Source organism: Pleurodeles waltl, chromosome 6, assembly GCF_031143425.1.
Source record: "Pleurodeles waltl isolate 20211129_DDA chromosome 6, aPleWal1.hap1.20221129, whole genome shotgun sequence".
Lineage (NCBI taxonomy): Eukaryota > Metazoa > Chordata > Amphibia > Caudata > Salamandridae > Pleurodeles > Pleurodeles waltl.
In genome coordinates this window covers 1,459,304,236-1,459,330,444 of record NC_090445.1, presented here as the reverse complement: position 1 = coordinate 1,459,330,444, position 26,209 = coordinate 1,459,304,236, and the positions used below count along the sequence as shown (strand labels likewise).

The 26,209-nt window shown below is 44.3% G+C and overlaps 1 protein-coding gene across 26 annotated transcripts in view; it reads right to left on the bottom strand.

The window, feature by feature from the left end:
* The window catches only part of ANK3 (ankyrin 3), a 1,678,649-nt gene that overhangs the window by 1,532,965 nt on the left and 119,475 nt on the right, over positions 1-26,209 (bottom strand). For all 26 annotated transcript variants that reach the window (XM_069240922.1, XM_069240928.1, XM_069240923.1 and 23 more), the window contains exon 2: positions 6,625-6,693. In XM_069240922.1, coding sequence (XP_069097023.1) covers positions 6,625-6,693 — 69 coding nt within the window. The remainder of the gene's footprint in view (positions 1-6,624; positions 6,694-26,209) is intronic.

Below are 26,209 nucleotides of genomic sequence, written 5' to 3'. Positions count from 1 at the left end.
GTTATCAGTTTAGCAACTTATCCTCACTGTACATAATGGACGAATATGGTACATAACTTATACTGACAGTAGACCTTGGCTTTAGTTGTGTAATGTCAGCTGTGAGGGGTCGAGCATTGGGAATGCATGTTTTTCAAATGTGGATCTTCCATGGTAATCACTGTTGACAATCCACTCACCAATTCACACTAGGGAGTACGACAATGTCCTTCATGTGTGTTGAGTGGGCAACATTGACTCCTATTGTGATGGTTGTCCCTGTATTGCTATATTTGCAGGTCACTTACGTCGTGCTACTGTGGCACCTGGCTAGACTGGTGGCTCCCTTGACACAGGATTACAGTAGCTTGCTGTTCTATCATCAAACTAGCTGCACATTGCTCCCCCTTCTGTCCCTCTTACAGACTTTTGAGGGTCAATGAGTTAACTAAAAAGACATGTTGTATTACAGATATTCTTACTTGTCACAATAAAGACACGTAAGCAGTAGCTGTGCTCAATTATGTTTATTTTGTTTCACAATGCAGTGGGTGAAGAGTGGGGTCATGGTGGATGAATTCATCAGAGCAGTTGGCCCAGTTGCAGGTAGTACAAGTCCGGTAGCCAAAGGCCATGGGAAAATGGAGAAATGACAGTGGGCAGTCAACGGGGTGTGTCAGTGGCAAACAAGTGAGAATATTCAGGAGAGGGTTACTTCCTGGCAGTGGTTTTGGTCTTCTTGGCATCAAGTCCTGCAGGATGTCTGGATGGTTGACCTTTTTTGCTTGGGGGTTTAATCAGCTACAGAGGGAGGGGTACTAGTGGCCTGTGGGTCCTCTGGCAGGGCCTCCATTCCACTAGCTGCTGCAGAAGTGGATGGCTCAGTTGGTATGTGGCTAGTGGAGGACTCATGTAGGTTGGTTGTTAGTTCTTTGAGCCCCCTGCAATGGTGGTCATGGTGGCATTGGGGGCCTGCCACTGCTGCATAGCCTCCTGGTGATATTCCCTGTACAGACTCTGGCTCTAAATGCAAGGTGGAGAGTGTCTGGCCTATTTTGTCCTGGAATTGCTGGTATGATCCCAGGACTTGGGAGATGGCCTCCTGGCCAGTCGTTCCTCTGGGGGGCCCCATCCATTGACCTACAGGTGCCCTCTCACTGCCCCTGGTGCCTGTGCCCCGGCACGCTGTGCCCACTCCTAGTTACACCAGGACCTTCATCGTCTTGGGAGTGAGGGGTTGGCTCTGGTCCCTGTACTGTGGAGCACCCTGCTGACTGAACAGTCCTTAGAAAACAGGATTGGGGATGAGGGGTTGTCTGTGCTGTTGTTGCCACAGGGGTGGGGAGCTCAGATGGGGCCTTCGTCCAGGGGAGGACTGGCTGTCTCTGGCATCCGAGCAGGGGGTCAGTGGCAGGGGTACCTGTGGATGGAGAGGGAGTAAGTTACATTGTAGAGATGTACTTGTTCTTATCATTGTCTGATGCATTTGGTGGCTTGACTTGCTTCCCAGTGATGACAATGACAGATGCGGCACTGCAGACTTGTTTGTGGGTAGATTGTGACATTGGTTCCATGTTCCATTGAGGGTTGTGGATAGTGGATAGCACTGCTGTCATTGCCACAGAGGTACGCAGTTGAAGCATCCAGCTGGTGTAGCTGGTGCAAAGGTTTAACATGCAGGTGTTGCACTGTGAAGTGGGAATAACAGCTTTTTATGTGTAGAGAGTAATGCATTGTGTGAGTTGTAGTGCTTGCCATTGTGAGTTCTATCCGTGCACTAGGGGGGGGACTGTGTTTGGATGGTGGCAGCGGGGTGGTGTGCCATGCAGGGGAGGTTAGAATTGGGGAGTGATAGGGTGGTGCGGACGCATGCTGTGCCGACATCAATGGTGTCAGGGGAGTGTTAGTGACTTACCAGAGTCCAGTCCTCCAGTTAATCCAGTGAGGCCCTCCAGGTGCAGGATGGCCAAGTCCTTCGCCTCCCACAACGTGAACTCTGGGGGAGAAGGTGGGGGCCCACAGCCAGTCTTGTTGATGTCAATTTGGTGTCTCGATGTCATGGAACGCACCTTCCCACCTATTCCTGTTGTCCTCCCTTATGCGTGGATGGTTGCCCACTGAGTTTACCCTGTCGACGATCCTCCGGCTTAACTCCATTTTCCTGGCTATGGATGTTTGCTGGACCTGTGCTCCCAACAGTTGTGGCTCTACCCTGACAATTTCGACCATGACCCTCAACTCTTCTTCTGTTAATCATGGGTGCTTTAGAGGGGCCATGGTGGTTGTGATGTGGTTGGGGGTCGTTGTGCGTAAGGGTGGTGTATTTGGTGCTTGATGGGTAGTGCGGGATGCTTAGTATTGCGTGCTGGTGTGTTTGTGTGCTGTTCTGATGTGTGTGTAAGTGTTTATGGTGTGTTGTATGGTGTGATGAGTTTGAAGCATATGTATGCCTATGGTGTATCAGTGCTAATTTGTCGGTTTGTGGGTCTGGCTGTGTCTATCAGTGGTTGTAGTTGCAAAGGAATGTGGGTTGTGTGGGGGTGTATTTTATAGTGGTGTGTCTATTGTGTGTGTGTGTCTCAGGTGTGGGATATTCGTACTGTTCAATGTGATGTGGTGTTCAAGCTGAGGTGTGTTTTTGACCGTGGCGGATCGCACCGCCAATGGTTTACCGCCGTGCAATGACTACTGTGCTGATTTGTGTTTCGTGATATAAAGGGCAGTATGTTGTCGGCGTGGCAGTGGTACCACCTCTCTCCCACCTTCGGTCGGCCTGACGGTCTCGGATTTGTGGCTGTTTTTGGGCGGTCTTCAGTCCGTGGCTCATAATATGGCGTTCTGCATACTGCCAACACTGGCAGTATTTTGGAGGCCGCCACCACGACTGTCTTCCGAAAAGACCGCCAGACTCTTAATTTCTTAATGGGGGGCATAATGTGCTAAAACTCCCACACCACCTTGCGGTTGGCTTTACTTTAGAATGAAGTGGGAGGTTGAATACAGCAATTCACAGACACATTTTTATTGGAAATTAATCTATTGCTCCCAAACACAGGGACCTGTACTTCGGAAATAAATTCACAGTTAAAGCAGCAGCCCTAGCAGCATGACATATTATATCAAAGACACACAAACTGAAGTACACAGTAAGTTTATTAAATAGTCCCCACGTAGGAGTACACAGCTGGTGACAGTGCAACTCGCATGAAAATACTGTAGAGCTTCGCTAGGAAGATGAGCAAATGTGCAGCCCAAACTGATTACATGCTCAATGGTGACACAGTGCAACTCACATGAAAACACTGTATGGCTTCCCGGGGAAAGCGAGCAAACATGCATCCCAAATGCTTACCTGCTCTGGTGGAGACACATAGTCAGGAAAGCAGGAAGTTCAGGCATCCAGCAACCACAACACTGTAATCCCAGAGTGAAACAAGCGATGCCAAAGGAAGCAGAGGACAGAAGCCAGAGTTGCTAACGTTTCCAGGCAGAGAGCAGGGCCCGTGCCAGCAGCAAGCCACAGAGAGCAACAGCGGCAACACACAGCAGGCTGAGCTTTACAGCTTGTAAAACAAATGCCCCACAAAGCATTATGGGGCAAGTTCACTGAGCTTCACAGCTTGTAAAAGAAATGCCCAGCAAAGTATCATGGGCAAGTTTCCCGAGTGCAGTGAATATTGTAGTATTAGCTGTCCCACTGTGCCGGAGAGCCGCTTTGAGGATTTCTGTGTTTTTAACATAAAGCATTTACCAATTACAAGAGATTTATGAAAGCCATGGAGCGTGAATGGGAGAGCCAAAAGCAAAACTGAAATGACTCTGATTAGGTAACAGTGTGAACAATGTGATGAGTGCTCCAATACTGCCAATCAAGTTTACACTGTGAGCGCCATGGAGCGCGAATGGGAGAGACAAAAGAAAAAAGTAATTCGCCCATGCTGAAGTATATATCGACAATTGTGCAATAACCCATGTAACTGGGTCAGTTTGCAAGGAGTAAGAAAACAGCCTCAAGGCAGGTCAACGTAAAGCATTTACCAATGACATCAAGGGATTTTTAAAAGGCAAATCCAGGAACAAACGAAAGTGACGGGTGTGAAGTGGGTGCAGCTAAAACCCACAGAATACTTACAACAGGTCAAAAAGCGCTTGCGCTCGACTTAAAAAGTGAACACAAAATATTACATGAGGAAAAAGGCCTGGTTAGTGAAAGGTGACTTAACAGTACCTTCCTCTTTCTTGACTTGAAAGTCCCCAGTGTTTCTCATGCTGAATGAAGTACCCTCACTCGCACAGGCCTTCTTTCTATTCAATATTTTGGAAATTACATTTTGTGAATGTTTTCTTTCACCTCAGGGCCAAACGTGATAAGACCTTGATCGGAATAACTTTAATAGCTTTCAGCAACAATGGGAGAGGCTTACAGAAACATTATACTTATTTTCTGTATGCCAGCAGTAACTATAAATACTCCCTCTAGGGGTCATATCATGGTAAACTTCTTGCCACCTAAAAAAACTGTACTGTATGCAGCATTGTTGTACCCAGAGGAGACAATGTTTGTACAACCAACTGAATAAGAACTACTGGCAAAGGTGCATAACAAATTAATAGGCTAAAGTGCATATGAATGAGGTAAGAACTGATGTTTCAAGAGAGATACAGAAGTAAAACTTGATCATCTGAATTATGGCAAAGCAAGACACTGGGTGACAAATGTGAGAAAATAAAAGCTGCCTCCATCTCTATTTTGTGGCAATAGTGTCTTATTGTGGGCGGTACAGGCAAATGAGGTAAAGATAGGTGTAATAAAGCCAAATGCGTATGTGGCCTGCCAGTGTGATCCCCGGCCCTAACTATTGGAGTGCAAAGCAGGATCTGCTTACTGTTATTGTATGCCCAGTATATTAACTTTGCAACCAATGTATTACACAGAGGTGTTAGCCAAGATGCTAGTTATGGAACATACTGGATCCCAGTCTGTTACATGAAGTCTGTGGGAGATGCTTGGGCACTAACTCTCTGTTAACCTGCTTTCCCAGATTGTAGTTCTGGCAAGGAACACGAGGAACTGCATCAAGCATGTGAGTGAGGTCCTCCTTCAATGTATTGATCATGAAATGGGGAAATAATCCAGGAGACCTATGTAAAGAGAGATCAAGACATGTTTGCAGAGCAGAAAGAAGCAGTGAGCAGTAGTAAAAAGTTTAGAACACCATTATTGCAGTTCAAATGGATACCTTCTTGGTCTTCAACAACATTCCATATTACAGCTAGGCAGGTTTCCACCTTGGGCGCAGTACTTTGGCTATGGTGGATTCTGCAGAGGATGATCTTAGGGTAGTTGTTTATGGTAACACTGTCTAAGCTTCGATTTTGAATACCCATCTGTAGCATTTGACAATGTCAAGCACACCCTCCTCCTTGACAGACTGAAGATCAGCCAGTGGAGCTCAGTCTGGGTATGTTGTCTGAAGCTGGTTCGCCTAGTTTTGAATAATTAGCAATCCAAAATATCATCTTGGCTCTTTTAAGACCGGACGTGTGGGCATGCGTATGGTGCTTCACAAGGCTCTGCACTCTCCAGATATTTAATTAATGTCTATGTGACAACTACCAGGAATCATCCGCTCCTATGTCTTGCATTTTGCACCTACGCTGACAACATTCAGCTGTTATTATGGCTAAGTGGACGTCAACTTAGTTATTATGAATTTAGTTGGTGAAATCAAGGACTGTTTGAGTAAAAAATTGCTAAGATTTAATGAAGAGTACACTGAAAATCTGGTGACCCACAGCAGTGCAGAGCTTTTCAATCTTTTCCTTTGGCCTTAGTATAAGTCCATTTTAACCTTCAGATGGGCCCTCGCGTATCAGTTGTCATATCTATATGCTAGTTTCAAGTGAAAAAGTTGGGGAAAATGAGATATCCTGCAGTAGCCACCGTGACTGGAGCAGAATTGATTGCTGTAATGGTCATTATTTGGGAATTAAAAAATCTCTTCTCCACCACCCTCAATTCTTGCAAAACCCAGAGACCTTGGATGACGATATTTGCCCTCAAGTTCTGTCACAAACCTCACTTTAATACTTTTCCTGGCTCCCATTACATGCCATACTATTCTACATGGTCCTTTACTAAGTACATAGGTCGATTCAAGGCCGTTCGATAGCTCCTCTTCAATTTCAGCTCAACAGAGATGGGCTAAATCCGTCTCTTTGACACCTTAAACAGTGTCAGAGTCAAACTTCCTCTATTTAAAACCAGAAACGGCTGCTAATCTTTTTCTGTAATCAGGCCCACACTTTGGAATGTGCTCCACCTCCCCACCTCCCCCCACCCCCGACAATAAAAATATGTTTTCTTGTTCCATTTAGTACAAATCATTCCTCTTCTATAAACAGGTCTAAGAGCAATTGGAAATAGACAAAAAGCTTGCTTCTGCCTGTTATAACCATGGCTGCAATTGCCTGCCTTCCAAGTGCTACCAGACCCTATGGGTGAATTTGAGATCTATGGTGTACTATAACATCAAATTTTGCTATATTTAGCTGGTCACATTTCCAGGCCTCCTATACAATGTGATGTTGCAAAACATTGTGAACAGAAGGACAGGGCATTACTGATGCATGTACATTATTCACCTTGCCATCCCCTGAAGAAGATCTTCGAAAGCTTCTCCTGTCGACTGGTGAATGTGGGTCCATCTCGGGCTGCAAGACAAAATTGAAAAAAGAAAATAACTTAGACTTAAATGTTCTTAGGAATAAAAGTAATATACAATGTGCGACTAGAGTTGCACAAACACACAAAGTGTCACATCTTGAATAAAGAAACGAGGAAGACTTGTTCACTGTTCAGAAGAATAAAAAGAAATAAATGGTTCATGAGCCTTAAAGTGCATAGTTTTAGATATTAGCGAGGGATATAGCAGGGAGATAACTGATGAAGCAATGTGTATGCTAGCTGCCACAACACAAAGTTTTAGAAACATCTTTGCAAGACAAGAAGGGACTCAAATTTACGCAATACCCAAGTATATACTAATTAGCAATTTGGTTTCATAACTCAGTCAATAAAGTGTAATTATTGAACTATGTGTATAAACAAAATTGGTAATCAGACAAACTTGCATCTCTGAGGATATCCACAAAAGGCTGTATAAAATATATGTAATCTTGCTTGGAGAGAGTAACTTAATATAGGTAACTTGGGGGTGGGGAAGGTACCAGCTCAGAAACAAACAATATAAGGTACTAGTGAACTGGCTGTGGTTGCATCAACAATGGTAATTTTTAGGGTGAACCTAAAAAGGAAAAAATAGAAATTTGATTTACTTTGAAGACACAAGTCTTAAAACACCACAAAGGGGCAAGTGCGTGCCCATCCAGGCCTGCTGTGACAGGCTCAGTATATTTATGAAAACATCATAGCGCAAGTGTGCACATACTGGCAAGCAGTGCCAGGCTCAATTTATATATGCAAACACCAATGTGCAAGTGTGCACATACTGGTATGCTAGGCTGGGCTCAGTATATATGTGACAACAACATTGAACATTCTGACAAGCTGTGCCACTTCCTAGAAAATGTAGGAAGGGCTTGCACACTTTCACACTGTACTTACATTGGGAAAGTGCCCAGGGACCGAGGGTAACTTGAAGAGAACCAGCAAAGCCTCATAGAAAAGGCAAGAAGTTTGCCGAACCACTGCCTCAGTGTGTCAGGTCTAACACGATGTGTCTGTGTGCCTTTAGTGTTTTTGCGCATGTGTGTGGCATGGCCATTCTGGTGTAGGTGTTTCTGTGTGACTGTTCATTTGAGCCTGGCATGAGTGTGCTTATGTGTTGTGTGTATCGGTATAAACATGGTCTTTATGCATGTGGTGGCTGCGTGTATGTGGAATGTTTTCCATTCATTAAACACTGGGCTGGCAACATGATACTGATAAAATGACGCAATAAATTATTTGAGGCATGCAGACAGCATGTATTTTCCGAAGGAGTACGTTATGCAGCTTTAGGTCCTGAAGGCCGAGGAACACACCCCCAAGCTTCTGTACATGAATCACCATCTGTGCGAACTCTCGCTGTAACTGTAAACCGTATCAAACCTAGTGTTAGGCAGTGAAATGTTAAAACTAACCAAACACTATCTAGGAAATGTGATCAAATAGAACAGATTAAATTCTGACTTAAAAATTGTGCATATTTGGTTTTAACATAGATGTATAAACTAAATGCTGCGATGTACGCAGATACCATCCATTTATCTAAAAATCATACTTTGTTTGAGGCAAAAGATTAAAAAATGTAAAATACACCTGTGCAGCGCACTATTTAGTTCTGAGATAAGTTTGGATAATTAGCCCTACTGCCACCATGTGTAGATCATGCCACATTGCACAACTCCTGGTAGTTCTTTATTGAACTAAATTTTGATCAGCACCATTGCTAGTACATGTGAAGAGTAAGATCACTATAAGTAAGACCACCGAACATACGTGGCAGGGTAACTAAGTTATGTAGAAAGGAAAGATAAATAACGTAGTGTAATGAGGCACATTTTCCGAGGGTTTTACTTCATTACTTGTTCATATTTATTTTACACTTGTTATCAGTATCTGAGCATAGGTTGCACCTCAGTAGCAAAGGTTTACCACCCAAGTAAAGCAATAAACAACAGAAAAGTGACTAATCAGACTTTGTGAGGGGTGAGCAACTGTGCTACAACACATGATGCAGTATTTTTAGCAACTTTTGATCTATTTGAGCTACAACCCTTTTTTTTTTTTTTAAATCTGCAGATTATGCATCAGATAATGTATTGTGTGGCAGATAAGGCAAATCCATAATTATGCAGAAAATGTCATAGCCGCAAATATGCATAATTCCAGTGGCCTGACTATAACCTGGGAATGTGCAATGTACTGTCGCAAGATATCAGAATATGAAACACGCATTTTTGTAACCCTGCCACACTGGTGAGAATAACACCAGCTCACCACAATTACTTACTTGTGATAAAACGGTTATTTGCTTTACCACAGCATCTGGTAGAGAACAGACAGACACACATATTCTAGTAGGCATTGTAATTAGGCTGCTCATCCATTGAGGTCTGATCAGTCACTATCTGAATAGAATATTGCATGCCCCAATATACAGTACATTACTGTGCACATTCTACACAGACTAAACTATATAACACACTCAGAACCCCCACATAGACACAACCATTATTGAAGTGTAGGAGGCTGTCCATGGTCCTGAGCTCTGGTGCCATTGCACCTTTTGCATCATTGGCAGGTACATCCCTGTCCCCACTCCCCCAGCACACACCTCACCACTGCAACTTCCCTGAGATATGAGCTAGGGTTGCCACCAGGTGGTTTTCTTTTTCTAGCATGCCAAGTATTTTAATGTCTCAGCCAGTTGAAAAATATGGAAAAATCATATTTCTCCCTATCAGTACATAATTAAAACAGCCATTATTAAAACAATGCACTTTAACATGTATTCCAGAGGTTCCTTGATGACCGTGACCAAAAATTAAAGTAAACAAAAGTGAAAACATTATGCCTGTCTGCATGGAGGAAGCATTTAATAGGTGCTTTCTCTGTGGCCTCCTCTGGTGTGACTGGGAGGGCCGAAGGTCATGTTTGGGTGGGCCTGTTTTAGAAAACAGACTAGTGATACCCAGAGAGAGAGGGTCGCTTGAAAAGGGAATAGGGCAGTAAGAGAGGCGGGAAGAGGAAGAGGGACAAAGGCAGTGAGTGTCTGCATATTCGTGGAAAGGCACCTACCTTCTTAAGGATCCCACTGAGTGGCGCTACATAGAAGACCAATAAAGTAAGTATTGAGGTCTGAAGTACACTGTGTGACATCTTGCTCTTCCCAAAGGGTAATATTACGTCTTCCCCATTTGGCGTTGATTGGTGAGGAAAGCTGAGACCCTGTTCAGCACAAGTCTTTTGTTGTCCATGTATTGCTTCAATGTGTGAAGAAGCTTCCTGTTATTAATTGTGTTGTAGCCACCAACAAGTTGAGAAGAACAAGCAAGCAAGAGTGCTCGTCAAACAGTAAACTATGAACACTGTTTATATTGAGGCAGATTTGTGGGTGAAAAATAAGTGCTCCTTGTTCATTTAGTTGATTTGCGACTAAACGGTCTGTTGTTTTATCGAGCCCAACGAAGTTTGAGATAGGTTGATAATTCAATAGAAGATTTGAATTGAGGAAAGGATTTTTCTTTTTTTTTTTTACGAAGGAAATGGGTGTTAGATGGACAATTTTCAAAGAATCAGGAACATACCTTAAGAAAGACATGATGATCATGTTACACCACATATTAGACCAAAAGCTTTGGTTTGGACTAGTGTGAAAGTTTCCCAGAAGTTGAAAGTTTTTGTGCTGATAGGGACGCGGTGTGGATAATAGATTCGATTTGTTCCTGGTGGAGGCTATTTTGTTAAGAACAATTGTAGGAACTCCTGACATTTCAATTGTTTTTATCCCTTCGTTAGTGTGGAGAGTTTGGTGCAGACTTAACTTTCCACCTGTTCATTTTTGGTGTTTCTGATTGTCTCATGAATTGGCATGGAGTACCACAGATTATCTGATCTTCACTTAGGTTTCAAATGTTCAAGGGATGCAAGTTCCATAACAATGCAGTTCTACTTATTGACTGTTTGAGTGATGTCCCTGAAGAGATCAAAGACATCTAATTAGGGAAGAGGGAATTCTGCAGAAAGATTCAGATCCTTTTATTAAGTGTCTTTGTCTTGCTGGTTGTGAAAGAGGTAGGAGCGAGAATGTAGGCTCAACCATGTAATGATCAGATCTGTCTATAAGTAAGGGAGGGAAGCATTTGACACCATCTTGGTCAGCAAAGATGAATACTAGAAGCTTACTTTTCCGGTGTGAGTGGCGAATGGAGTTCTGGAAGGGATTATGAAGTTGGATTATGTTCCCAACATCAAAGAAGGGTTTATGCCTGGGGCCACCCCAATCTATATTGTAAAAGCTTACAAATATGTGTTTTGAGTATGACATGATGATGAATGTTACATGTTATGAAACGTAGTTGAGGAAGTCTGCCTGAAGCTTACGGGGGAGAATGTTGTGCAAGTGGATGTTATTAGTACAGGAACACCAGAATGCAGTCTCTAGACACTTGAATGAAGTGTTGGTGGGAGAATTTGCATCTGAGAGACACTTTGCGTATTAGAGCAGGTTTATTTCTTAGATGAAGCCATGCTTTGCAAGGACACTGGGTTTTGGCATTGGGTGTGAAGGGCTAGGACTTGTCTGACATATCAAGAGGTTGCAGATTAGGTAATGGTCCCAGGACATGGCCAAAACTTAAGTCTTGCCATGTAGCAAACAGACCACGTGGTATGGCTCCTTAGAACAGCAGATTTTTACCATGAAACAGATGCACCTGTGCATATTTTATCATTTCTAAGCATACAATGGCAATAGCTTGGCACTTAATCAAAGAACCAGGCTGGCATGCAGAACTCCTGTTGGGTAATGCATTGTAACAAGCATTTCGCCACATGCAATACACTGAGGTAGTAAACCACACACCAGTTGTAGACAGCAAAATGACAGGGGCCAGGACCAAGGGATAAGCATGAAAACAAACATTGGAAGGCACAAAGGCCTGGAAACGTACTGTAGTGTCATAAAAAGACAAAGACAAGCATTTGCAATGCAACGGGTCTCGCATTTGCTCGAGTTAGAGCTATAAGAGTTATTAGTTCCCAACTGGACTTTTCTTGCCACATAAATTGAAAATGAAAATGAAAACATTAGTTGACAAAAGTGAGTCGATTCAAAGTGCCATGGCCGACATAAGTGTGAAGGAGAGACACAAAAAGGAAAGAAGTTTGCTCGCAGTCAAACGTATAGGCAATCGTGCAATTATCCATGTAACAGGGGCAGTCTGCAAGGCAGTAACAAAACCGGGCCAAGGAGAGATAAACGTAAAGCATTTACCAATGATGATAAAGGATTTTTGAAAGGCAAGCCCACGAATGAGTGAAAGTGATGGGCATGCGGTGGGCGTGGGTAAAAGCCCTTAATATTTACATCAATTCAAAACGCTTGCAAGCCCCATCTAAAAATGGATTCTCCACACCCAAATACTGGCCTGTGACGCTTTTTATCGGTGTTTCAACCCATAAAGAATGTTTAAGAAGAGTAATGAGGCACTTTGGATAAAATAAAGTCGACTGAAAAATATTGCGAGCAAAGAAAACAGAGAAACACCCATACATACACCACATTGAAAAGGTGGTAATACCATCAACAATTTTCATCAAGAAATGTCGAACTTGATTCATAGGGCCATTCGCGAACCTATGGTCAACTTAGATATACAAATTTGCACGTATTAAGAGTAATTTTTAAATTGATTTTACGCCTGTATGCTAAATCTGCTCCCATGGTGTTCATAAAAACATTCCAATGCAGAAATGCATTCCAGAATGGGTGAACACTCACAAACTTTTAATTTGTTGGCTTTCATAAATGCTCCCGCCTTGTATATAATCAAAGCTTTAAGCCTATCACGGGCAGCAGTAAATCTGTATGTGGATGGATGGGAATGGGACACATTGTTGGAGAGTAGGCAAAGTGATTTCTCTGAGTGAAGAAGTGTTTTCTCCAGCGAAAAAAAAGACAAATGAATTAGCTTGTGAAAAAACAGTTTCCCTAGCATCTACTCAGCCCTAAAAGTAGAGTATGTAAATGAGTACTTATGGGTATCCCATAGCAGCTGAAAATGGGTTTCCAACTAGTATTTCTGGAATTCTTGGTGGAGTCAAAATAATCTGTAAAGAAATAGACAGTGGCCGATTTGAATTTTGTATTAATTGATCCAGTTATCATGAAATATGAGTCATAAAAATATAACAGCATTTTGTGATAAAAGGTTCTAACGTCGAGGAACAGAAGAAAGGGATTATTTGTTTAAGGTAAGACGTCAATGTCAATGCCTGAAGAAAGAAAACAATTAGTTTGGATCATAAAAATTGCAAGATGCAATGTCTTTGTAGTTTGTATTCCATGATTAAAATGCTGAGGCACCTAGCAGTATGGCAAATGTGAAAGTCTGAGCAGTTTCCCAAAATCTAAGTATTGAGGTCTCCATCACTAAGAGCTCCAAATCGAACCGACCTTTCCCCCCTCCAGACAGCCACACATTGGGGCTATTATTCCCAGTTTATGGGAGGTCAGGTTACTAGTTGACATTAAAGCTATTAGCGGTGTAAACTCCTAACTGGACTTTTCTTGCCACATAACTTGAAAATCCAAAGTAGAACAGTTTTACATAAGCGAGCCAATTCACAGCGCCACAGCCGCCATGAGCATCAGCGATAAGGAGGGACACCAAAGGAAAAAGAAGTTCGTTAGCAGTCAAACTTATCGGCAAAAGTGTAATTAGCCAAATAACAGGGACGATAGCCAAGGCGATAACAGAACCTCCCCAAGGAGGGACAAACGTAACCCATTTACCAATGACATCAAAGGATTTTTGAAGGGAAAGCCCACGAACAAGTGATAGTGATGGGTGTGAGATGGGTGTTGTTAAAAGCCCAGACACATATCAACACGTCGGAAAATCAGCGAATGCGCGTGTAGACAGTCCCCACAGTATAGACACTCAGGAGAGGTAAATTTGGGTTTTTGAGGTAAGTATTTATTAGTAATTTGAAATAAGAACCGATGAAAAGTCAGTACGACGTTTAGCGCCGGTTTCTTCTCTGGAGTGGTGAATATCTTCCTTCGAATCTGTGTCCCTTTTCTTCCTTTTCTCTAGGTGGCGTACCGGATCGTCCTCATAAGGTCCCGGATGTGACATACAAGAAAAAGGGAACACATACCGCTGGTGAGTGGAACGAACGCCTTACAACACGTCTTCTACTTATTTGTTTTACTGGGGAAAAGGTTTAAGGAGGGGGGGGGGTTTATGTGTGATATAGGTGCCAGTGAGGACTTCAGGGCTTGTGTATTATCCGTACTTTACCCTTTTGTGCTCTCCCGGTGCTCTTTAAAGTGCCCTTCTCTCCTCCCTCCCCTCACCCTGCCTCCCTCCCTTCCCCAGCGTTTCTCCCCTTTTTATTGTGCCCCTCTGTTTGTCCAGAAGGACCGTACCTTGTAGAGCCACGACCCTCCAGGGTCGTGGCTGGCTCTGTGGAGGTCCTCTCGTCGGTCTGGGCTGGTCTCCCCTGCTTCCGGTCGGGCGCTGTTCCTCTGGGTTCGGGTTCCGCCGCTTCCAGGCCACTGGGGTCCTCCTCCGATGTCCTCGTCGCCGTCTCTCTCTTCTTTCTTCGGTTCGTCGTCGCCGCCGTCGTTCTCCTTCCTCTCTTCCTCCCCGGCTCTCCCCCTCTCGACCGGAGCTTCCGTCTTTTGGCCGCCTGGTGGCCAATCCGGAGCCTCCTCGTCATCGGAGGTTGCCAAGGCAACCTCAGGACGCTGGCCTCGTTGTGGACGCGTTCCCAGGGGAACCTGGGAACGCGGCCGTAGTGGTTCCGTTTCTGCCGGTTCCCCGCTGTTGCCCGGGGCGGCCCGGTCACACACCCTTCCCCAAGAACTGTCCTGCTCCAGGACAGGCGAAGACAGAGGAAACCGGGACAGATAATCAGCGGGGGCCTGGTGAGATCCAGGGACGTGCCGAACCTGAAAGGAGAACGGTTGCAGTTCAAGGAACCATCGCAGTATCCTGGAGTTAGAATCCTTATGCGCAGCCAGCCACGTAAGAGGAGCGTGATCCGTGAATAGTATAAACGGCCGCCCTAGGAGATAGTACTGCAAACAGTCAATGGCCCACTTGATAGCCAAGCACTCTCTCTCTATAATTGGATAGTTACGTTCCCGGGAAAACAGTTTTCTACTGATGTAGACCACCGGATGGTCAAGCCCCTCGCTATCTGGCTGAGTCAGAACCCCTCCAAGCCCAACATCCGATGCGTCAGTGTAGAGGTGAAACGGCTTCGTAAAATCTGGGCAGTGCAGGATGGGATCGGAGGTTAAGGAAACTCTCAACTGTTAAAAACTCGCGTTTTGCGTCTCCGAAAAAGGCAAAAGTCGATTGGGATATTGTTTAGTGAGTAGGTCCGTAAGAGGTGCTGCTAAGGTGGAGTAATGTGGAATGAAGCGCCGATAATAGCCCACTAATCCTAAAAAGGAGCGTAATTCCTTTTTCGTGTGTGGAAGAGGGGCATGTAAAATGGCATCCACCTTCCCATTTTGAGGTTGTAGTGTACCCTGATTAATCCGATATCCCAAATAGGAGATGTCGGTTTTACCTATCACACATTTCTTGGGATTGGCCGTCAAACCAGCAGTTTGAAGGGCTTGGAATATTCTCTGTAGGTGTATTAAATGGTCCTCCCATGTTTCACTAAATACGACTACATCATCTAGATATGCAGCGGAGAATGCAGGATAGGGTTTTAGAATCCTATCCATTAACCTTTGAAAGGTTGCAGGGGCTCCATGAAGCCCAAAAGGTAGTACCGTGAATTGATATAACCCGGACTGGGTGGAAAAAGCTGTTTTTTCTCTATCTTGAGGAGCTAAGGGAATCTGCCAATACCCTTTAGTTAGGTCGATAGTAGACCTGTATTTTGCTTTCCCTAGTTTTTCGAGAACATCGTCCACCCTAGGGATGGGATAGGTGTCGAATAGGGAGTTTGAGTTAAGTTTGCGGAAATCTATGCAAAACCTGACGCTACCATCAGGCTTCGGTACTAGGACAACCGGTGAACACCAGGGACTAGTGGACGGTTCGATGACCCCTAGGGATAACATTGTTTTGATTTCTTCTTCGATTATGTGTTTTCTAGCTTCTGGAATACGATACGGGCGTTCTCTTGTGATCTTCCCGGAGCTCGTGCGTATATTATGGTGAATTAAAAACGTCTTTCCTGGTTTCTCTGAAAAGAGTGGTTGCCATTGTTTTAAAACCTTAAGGGCTTGTTGCTTTTGCCCTTCAGGTAAAGTATCGTCCACTATGGGTAGGGTACTTTCAGTATCGGGGTTGGTAGGGTAGAACTCGATATCTAGGGTCTTGTCGGGACACACAAACTGACCCATTTCTACGGAACGTTCAGGTTGTGCGGGGGTCTCCCATTTTTTTAGCAGGTTTACATGATATATTTGTGTTTTTATTGGACGGGAGGATATTTCGATAAGGTAGGTGACAGGGGAAACTGCTTTGATTACTCGATATGGGCCCTGCCATTTGGCCAGGAGTTTATGGTCGGAGGTGGGTCTCATTATTAGGACCTGGTCCTCGGGTTGGAAAACCCGTAGTTTACTTCCTTTGTCATAATAGGACTTTTGTGTTTGTTGGGCCTGTTCCAGGTTTGCGTGTACGTCGGTCCATAAGCTGTGTAGGTGGTTCCTCAATTTTTTTGCATATTCTAACAAAGGAGTCCCTGCTTCCTCAGCCTCGGCCTCCCAGGATTCTACCGCCATGTCTAAAAGGGAACGAGGTTGGCGTCCGAAGACCAACTCAAAGGGGCTATGCCCCGTGGATGCTTGCTCATGTGTCCGTATGGCGTACAAAACTAGGGGTAACTTTTGATCCCAATCCTTCCCTGTCTCATTGATAGTCTTTCTCAGCAGGGTTTTAATGGTTCGATTATATCTTTCGACTAGTCCGTCAGTTTGAGGATGGTAAACGGATGTTCTGATCTGAGCTATCCCCAATGTTTTGCACACTTGTTTCATTAAGGTGGACATAAAAGGGGTCCCCTGGTCCGTGAGGATTTCATGTGGAAACCCAAGACGAGAAAATACGTTAATCATAGCTTGGGCCACTGTCTTGGTTGTCATACTAGTCAGGGGAATGGCCTCTGGGTATCGTGTAGCATAATCTACAATGACTAGGATGTAGGTGTGTCCTTTTGACGAAGGAATCAAAGGTCCCACTAGATCCATCCCTATTCTTTTGAACGGGATATCGATGATGGGAAGGGGGTAGGAGAGGTGCCTTCCTAGGCCGACTAGGTTCGGTTAACTGACAACGGGGACATTGGGCGCAATACCTACGTATGTGGGCGTACACTCCAGGCCAATAAAACCTTCTGAGCAAATATTCCTCGGTGTTCTCTCTCCCAAAGTGTCCTCCCCCTGGGTGATTATGAGCTAGTGTAAGAACATGTTCCCGATAGTGGGTAGGTACCAGAAGTTGGCGTTTACGTTCTCCCCGTCGTGTTGTAGTAACCCGATATAATAAGTTTTTTTGCACTATAAAGTAGGGACCCACCTCTTCTGTCTCCTCTGTTACTGCCGACCTCCAGGCATTGTTAAGGGAGGGGTCCTCTCTCTGTTGTTGGACAAAAGTACTAGGAACTTCATGAATTTCTGCCACTATCTCTCCATAGGTGTTGTCACCTTTCGTCTTCCGATAGTCCCCTTTTCCCTGTCGTTTCTCTCTTCGTGACAACTTTCTACGATATAGCGGACACTCAATATCACTCTCTGAAAAGGGTGCCTCTCTCCACCAATCCTTAGTTTGTTTGGTATCTCTGACGTAGTCTAATAGTTCTTGGAAGTGGATGTAGTCTGTCCCAATGATACATTCCTCGATTAACCGGGGCATTATCCCCACTGGGAGGAAGTCCTGATAGGGTCCCCACCTGATCTGGAGTATCTGTATAGGATACTGGGCCTTGTCCCCGTGTATGCAACATATAGATACCCATTGTTTCTCTTCTATATCATTATTTATCAAGTCTTTCCTAATTACTGATTGGCTGCAGCCGGAGTCAACCAGGGCATATATACTTTTCCCGTCCACTTGTATCATCATTTTAAATTTTAGGGCGCCCTTCCCGGTACATAACACCCTTCGCCTTGTCATCCCTATCTCCATTGGTTCTCCCATTTCTTGTTTCTGGGGACACATACGTGCGATGTGTCCCCATTCGCCACAACTATAACATTGGGGTCCCATGGTAGGCGGGCCTTCAGGAAACCTACGTGGTACTAGATAGTCGGGTGGACTTTTTACAAATGTCTTTGGGGTCGGTAGAACTGGTTTAATGATACTTCGCGTGGGACAGTTTCTGACATCGGTGGATCGATGAAAAGCACAGGCCAGATCAATGGCCGTCTCCGTATCCACTTTTGGGTGTTGTCTTATCCAGTGTTTTGTGGATGGGGGTAGACCATCTAGATATTGTTCCAGTATAATGGTTTTGATGACTTCCTCCCGACTATCTCCAATATGGCCTAACCATTTTAATGCTAGATCCTTCACACGAAAATAAAAGGTTCTAGGATCTTCGTTGGTGCCCCATTTGACTTTACGAAATCTCATCCGGTAATATTCTGTGTCGTGACCCACCCTTTCTAGTATACTTGTTTTTATGTCTTGATAGGGGGTGACACCACCTGGGTTAGCGGCTTGATATGCTGATTGTAAGAGACCGGTGAGCAGGGGGGGCCACATATTGTCCCCATTTATCTTCTGGCCATAGGGCGGAGGAGGCTACCCGTTCAAAGTTGGTGAAAAAGGATTCCGGATCCTCTCCCTCCTGATACTTCTGTAATACGGAACTAGGTACATTCGGATGTACCTTACTAGCGGCGATAGTCTCCGTTAGTTTTTTCATCGCACTTTCATGGACTAACTGGTTGTTCGCCAGTATGGTCGCCTGGCTCTTCAGAGCAGATTGTAAGGTTTCTCGGTCTTCTTTGGCCTCTCTCTGTTGGGCCTCCCATACGAGTTGTAAGTGTCTTTGCCCTTCCGCTAGTTGCTTAATCATGGTCTCTAACGATGGACTTTCACTCATTGTGTATACTGTCTGGACTGTTTTATGGAGAGGGATTAGAAACAAGATCCCACTTCTGACACCACTGTAGACAGTCCCCACAGTATAGACACTCAGGAGAGGTAAATTTGGGTTTTTGAGGTAAGTATTTATTAGTAATTTGAAATAAGAACCGATGAAAAGTCAGTACGACGTTTAGCGCCGGTTTCTTCTCTGGAGTGGTGAATATCTTCCTTCTAATCTGTGTCCCTTTTCTTCCTTTTCTCTAGGTGGCGTACCGGATCGTCCTCATAAGGTCCCGGATGTGACATACAAGAAAAAGGGAACACATACCGCTGGTGAGTGGAACGAACGCCTTACAACACGTCTTCTACTTATTTGTTTTACTGGGGAAAAGGTTTAAGGAGGGGGGGGGGTTTTATGTGTGATATAGGTGCCAGTGAGGACTTCAGGGCTTGTGTATATTCCGTACTTTACCCTTTTGTGCTCTCCCGGTGCTCTTTAAAGTGCCCTTCTCTCCTCCCTCCCCTCACCCTGCCTCCCTCCCTTCCCCAGCGTTTCTCCCCTTTTTATTGTGCCCCTCGGTTTGTCCAGAAGGACCGTACCTTGTAGAGCCACGACCCTCCAGGGTCGTGGCTGGCTCTGTGGAGGTCCTCTCGTCGGTCTGGGCTGGTCTCCCCTGCTTCCGGTCGGGCGCTGTTCCTCTGGGTTCGGGTTCCGCCGCTTCCAGGCCACTGGGGTCCTCCTCCGATGTCCTCGTCGCCGTCTCTATCTTCTTTCTTCGGTTCGTCGTCGCCGCCGTCGTTCTCCTTCCTCTCTTCCTCCCCGGCTCTCCCCCTCTCGACCGGAGCTTCCGTCTTTTGGCCGCCTGGTGGCCAATCCGGAGCCTCCTCGTCATCGGAGGTTGCCGAGGCAACCTCAGGACGCTGGCCTCGTTGTGGACGCGTTCCCAGGGGAACCTGGGAACGCGGCCGTAGTGGTTCCGTTTCTGCCGGTTCCCCGCTGTTGCCCGGGGCGGCCCGGTCACAGCGCGCTACTATGCTCGACATAAAAAAATTAAAAGAAGGAGAACTCCGAAAGATGGAATCACATTTGGGTGGCGGTACTCTCAATGATATGCAATGAAAAGAGGCCGCTCTTTGCAACACAGAAGAGCAGTATTAAAAAAGAAAGGAATACAGGTTGTAGGAAGAAGGGGAAAAGAACAACAAACCATGGTGGGGTTATAACAGCACAAATACCTTTAAAAAAACTGCCTTGATGCATGTCCCTTATGGAAATGTCCGGGGAATTATCCACTGCAATAGTGGGACAATACTTAAACATAAGATTGGAAAACCTGCCAATGTGATGGTTATGTAAAGTCAGATGGTGCGATACCCAAGTATTTGAAGAAACACTTAAAAAGGATTATTATTTTGTAACCAATAATGTGCTTCACATCATTATCACATTTGAGCATGTGACATTTGACAATGATTTTTATAAAGGGTACAATGGTGACTGAAAATTTGGAGATAAATCCTTCTCATTTGTTGCATCAACTTCAGTTTTGATTACTATTTGTTGCTTAATTTCATAGAGTTATGGTTTATGGTCCTACACAGTTCTGTAAGAGAGCCAGGGTACTTCCTTGCAGTTCCACAAGACATCAAATTAAATACACTTTCTGAGGCTCTCATATCTGCTTGTGGTTAATGAACGTCTGGAGTTAGGAGACTTCCTCTCACTTACTTCATACAAAGTTGACAGTACCACAATACCCCATTCTTCCGATCATCTTAGATATGGACCCAATAAATACAGGAATTAAACTCAGGTTATACTTCTTTTTGCGCAAAATAAAGTAAGACAGTCAGACTAAGTCATCCTCCTTCCATGACAAGCTCATTAGCACATCTCAACCCATTGCCCATTAAAGCATCTACTACACTTGTCTTGTCTCTTCTCCAAACACCCTGGGGATACTACGGTTATTTAGGGCTTGTGGACTTCCCTGGAGGGGACCAAGAAATTAGCCATCAAATAGCTACATTTTATTTTTTGGTTGGAGGGATGCGAAAAAAAGTGCTGCAGAAGAAAGTGCCTGTGTTTTTTTTCCCTGCAGATCGTATCAATGAAAGATTTGTGGTGCTAAAATCACCGTCTTACCAGCTCTAAGGAACAGGCAGACTTGATTCAGAAAACCAAATTTTCTAACACAGTTTTGGCATTTTACTGGGAGATAACCCATTTTTCCTATTTTTTGTGCTTTCAACCTCCTTCCAGTTTGTGGTGGAAACTGTTGTGAAACCCATGGTGGATCCCAGAATCTGTACTTAAAAAAAAAACAGACAACATTCTAAATTCAGCAACAGGTCGTTTGTGTAGCTCCTTCAAGGTTTTCCTAAGGACACCAAATGTTGAAATTAATAAATATTAAAAATTAGTAGGATATAACGGGATTGTGTGATGATTTAATTTGTACTTCTCATCATGATGGCCCATTCACAAAAGCTATATACTAGTACATCTGCTAGACACTTCTGGCTGTGGGGTGGTATAGGGTTTGTGGGTTTTTTCAAGAACTCAAAGTACCCAGCGCTAATAACTGAGCTGCGCCTTCCAATAGGTTTTCATGGTGCACTGGATATGGAGAAATTCAAAGCATAATATTTGAATATTAAAAAGTAGGTATCAAAAGCCTGTATATTTCAGAAATGGGCACAAGATTTGGAGTTTAGAAGCAGGGGTTAATTGCACATCTCTGAATTTGGGGGTACCCATACTAACATGTGAATTAGAGGGCATTTCTCAAAGTAAATTCTTTCTTACACACTGTCTTACCTTTGGAAGGTGGAAAAAACAGAGAAAGACAATAGATTATGACACTTGTTCTACTATTCTGTATTCCTCCAAGTCTCCTGATACAAACGGTACCTTACTTGTGTGGGTAGGCCTAGTGCCCGCTACAGGAAACAGCCTAAAATGCAACATGGATAAATAAACGTTTTCCACACAAAACTGGCCTGTTTTTTTGCAAAGTGAGTAGCTGTGTTTTTTGAGCCTTAGATCAGCTGCCATCTAGAAAAGACTAGCAAACCTGAAAATATTTTACAACTAGACAACTAGGGGAATCCAGGATGGGGTGACTTGTATATTCACAAGGTTGTTTTACCCAGCAGGTATACCTTGCAAGCCTCAAACTTCTACTAAAAAACACATTTTCCTCACATTTCAATGATAGAAAGTTCTGGAATCCGCATAGAGCCACACACTTCCTTCTACCCAGTATTCTCCGAAGTCTCCCGATAAAAGTGGTACCTCACTTGTTTGGGTTACCCTTGTGCTGGCTACAGGAAAAAGCCCAAAAAACACAACATGGATACATAAAATATTTCCACGCAAAACTGACCCATTTTTTGCAAAGTGGATAGCTGTGCTTTTTGGGCCCTAGCTCAGCTAGCATCTGGAAAAACGTAGTGCATTTTTTTAAAGCTAGAGGGGAATCCAGGATGGGGTGACTTGTATGGCTCTCACCCTGTTGTTTTACCCAGAAACATTTTCTAACCTCAAACTTTGACTAACAAAATACACATTTTCCTCACATTTCTGTGCTGGAAAGTTCTGGAATCTGCACAGAGCCACACACTTCCTTTTACCTGGCATTCTTCCAAGTCTCTTAATAAAAATGGTACCTCACTTGTGTGCAAAGGCCTAGTGCTCTCTACAGGAAACTGCCCAAAACGCAACATGGATACATAAACTTTTTCTACGCAAAACTGACCCATTTTTTGCAAAGTGGGTAGCTGTTGTTTTTTGCGCCCTATCTCAACTCGCATCTGGGAAAACCTAGCAAACCTGTACATTTTTGAAAAGTAGACACCTAGGGAAATCCAGGATGGGCTGACTTGCATGGATAACATGAGTTTTTTGTTTTACCCACAATGCCCTGCAGTCCTCAAACTTTGCCTAATATCACACATTTTCTTTACATTTCTGAGATGGAAACTTCTGGAAATCAATAGGAATCCACAAAACTTATCAGCATAAGTGGGGCAATGCTGAGTGGTAGAAAGTTTGTGGATTCCTGCGGATTCCAAAAGTTTCCACCACAGAAACATGAGGAGAAATGTGTATTTTTAGTCAATATTTGAGGTTTGCAGGGCATTGTGGGTAAGAAAATGTTGTGGGATGGATGCGAAGCACAACACCCTCGACTCCCCCAGATGTCTAGTTTTCAGAACTCTCTGGGTCTGGGTGGATTTTCCAGCTGGGAGACAACCCAATCCCAAAAAGTGCAGCTGTTCACCACTGCAAGTGGGATGATACCGGGAGTTAGCCAAACTCTCCTGGCCCATTTGTAAAAACAACACCTAAAATAATAAGATATCCTCTTGTGTGCCATCGGGATGGGATGCTTCAGTCCGCAAGGGAGCAGAAAGACTGTTTCCCTACCCCTATAAAAAAAAATATATCCCTGGGGTCTAGTGGGCTTTCTGCCCCTGCCTCTGGTGGGCAGATGGGAGTAATTGCCCCTGTCTGCCCCCCAGGGGGAAGGGAGCAGAAAGACCGTCTCCCTTTTGGAGGGGAGGCTGAGGGGGCATGGCTATGCCCATTCTGGGAAGCCCCCACCAATACAAATAAAAAAAAGTAATCCCTTGTGTCTAGTGGGCTTTCTGCCCCCGGTAGAGGACAATTGCCACCATATGCACCCCCCAGGGGGGAGAAAGACTGCTTCCCTTTTTTGATGGGAGGTGGGGGTATGGCCATGCCTGTGTTAGGCAGCCCCCACCGATACAAATAAAAAAATTAATCCCTGGTGTGTAGTGGAATTTCTGGCCCCACTGAGGGGGCAGATAGGGATAATTGCCCACATCTGCTCTCCCGGGGGAAGGAAGGAGGAGGGGGAGAAAGACTGTTTCCTTTTTTTTGGGGAGGAGGCATGGCTATGCCCATGCAGGCCAGTTCCCAACCCTACAAATAAAAAATAAAATAATCACTGATGTCGGGTTTCTGCCCCGAGGGGTCACATGAGGTAATTGCCTCCATCTACCCCTGGAGGGGCAGAAAGACTGTTTATCATTTTGGGGCGGGCAGGGGGGACAATGCCATGATCATGCTGGGCAGCACCCATACCTGAAAATGAAAGAAAAGTATAATCCCTGGTGTCTAGTGGTTTTCTTCCCCCACTGGGGGCAGATCGGCCTAAAAATAGGGTAAAATAATGTTCCCATAATAGGGAGCGACCCTTGCCCAAGAGGCCTCTCCCCAACATGTATATTTTATAAAATCCCTGGTGTCTAGTGGCTTCTGCCCACCCCAGGTGGCAGAATGGCCTGAAAATAAGGTCAATCTTCCCCCAAGGGAGGCAGGAAACGGCCAAAGGTTGTGCCTAAATAACGGGAGCAGTCGTTTGCGTAAGGGGCTGCTCCCACATCAAAAATAAATCCCTAGTAATCTAGTGGGTGGAAACTGAAGGGGTTAACCGCCCACTGTTTGTATGCCTCAGTGGGCACCTGGGGTGACCCAGGGGCAACAGGAACATAGGAGTGGAGAAGGTCAATTGGGGACAGCAAAGTGAGGTCGGCAGCATCAAAGGACCAGGGCTCTTTTGGAGCAGCCTAACAGGGTAGGAGAGGCAGACCAAGTAGGTCACCAGACGTGAATGGCCCCCTTTGAGTGAAGAGACCGAATCTTGGGGAGGGGGTGGATAAAAATAAAAAGTAAATGACAACTTTTGAAAGCATAGCATTGTCTGCAATGAGATCACAGAAAAAACAGCACCTGAAAGCACCACGCTAGCCACAATAAAAACACAAGACTGAACAAACAAATAAGGACAGTGGCAAGCTAAGTTGGGGTTCAAAACATATTTTACTATTATGCCTTATAAGGGTACTGGCAGCTCCTCAAGGGAATGTGATCTTCTCTCAGAATAACCTCTTCCTTCAAGAGATGCACCCCCTTGTATTAAGGAGTACTAAGACTGACAATCAGAATCACAAGTCTAGAGGTCTGTGGAATTCTAAGAACAAAATGGGCTCTAATCAACTCATCGAACCCAAAACACCTTCAATGAGGATGCATTTGCTGCTAATTGACGGAGACACAACATCTTCCAGAGGACATAGAAAAATAATTAAATATTTTTACAGTAACCTTTATCGAGAAGGGCTACCATTCAGAAAGAGTGCCTGGAAGAAATAAGATCCTCACAAATAGATGAAGAACTACTGCTGCAGCTAGAAGGACGCATCACCCCAGCTAAAGTATTGAGGGCAATTAAAAAAAATACAGAAATAAGAAATCAGGATGCCCTGATACTCTAAAACTATTTTTATACAGCTTTTAGAGATATCTCAAGCGAACCCTCAGTAAAAGTATTCTTTAGCTTTTTGCTATTTTATGAGAAAACCAAAACAGTGATAAAATCAAAATCCACCTTACTGATAAAATATCAACATTTGAGGAACTATGGCCAATATTATTAAACTCTGCAAAATCAGGATTTATTAGAAGTAGGAGGGTAATGGACAACACCTGCTCGCTCTAAACCTTTGGGAAGCCGTAATCTGAAATCAGTCTCAAACGCTCCTTCTCAGGCTCGACACCTGGAAGGCATTTGACAGAGTGAATTGGAGGCTCCTCAGCAAAAGCTTGCACAAAACAAACCAATATCAGAGCATAAATACTGGCACACTTTGGGAGCACCTTCACAGTTATCAAGATTAACATCATCAAATACCCCAAAAGTCATCCTGTTCAGGTGCACGATGCAAGGAAGACCCCAGTCTCTCTTTACCATAGTAAATGAATCACTGATGCTAAAGGACAATGCCAATCCAATGATTCAGGGGGTTGAGGTGGGACTGCTTACATACAAACTAGCATTATTTGCAAATAATGTCCTTTGCTTTGTCAAGGCCAAACGCATACAACACAAATTTTAATCCAGAAAATAAAAAACTAATTGGAGGTATTGGGATTAAAAATCCACTACTCAAAATCGACAGGCTTGGTATGCCCTAAAATATCCCCCACACTCTGGTGCCTGATACAGACTCACAATTTCACTTTGACAAAGGAACTCTTAGAATACCTTGGCGTCAAATTACACACAAATCGTACAAACATATATGATGCAAATATCCCACCCTTGTTAGATATTAACTATAAAGACCTCCATTGAAGGGGGACCTGGAAATGTCCTACTTTGGGGGCATTTAACCCTCAACTTCTACATAAGAGACAAACATTACAAATACTATTCTCTGTGGGGTTGCTGGAGGGTATCCATACCAAACAGACTGCCCCCACATGTGGCAACAAGGTCCCCAGAATCTCAGAAAAAAACCTTTTCAAGTCTGGCCTTACCCAATACAATAAGTACAAGCCACACAACTGAGATCACTAATAAACCTCTCCACACTTCAGTGTTAGAAACTTTGGGCTAAG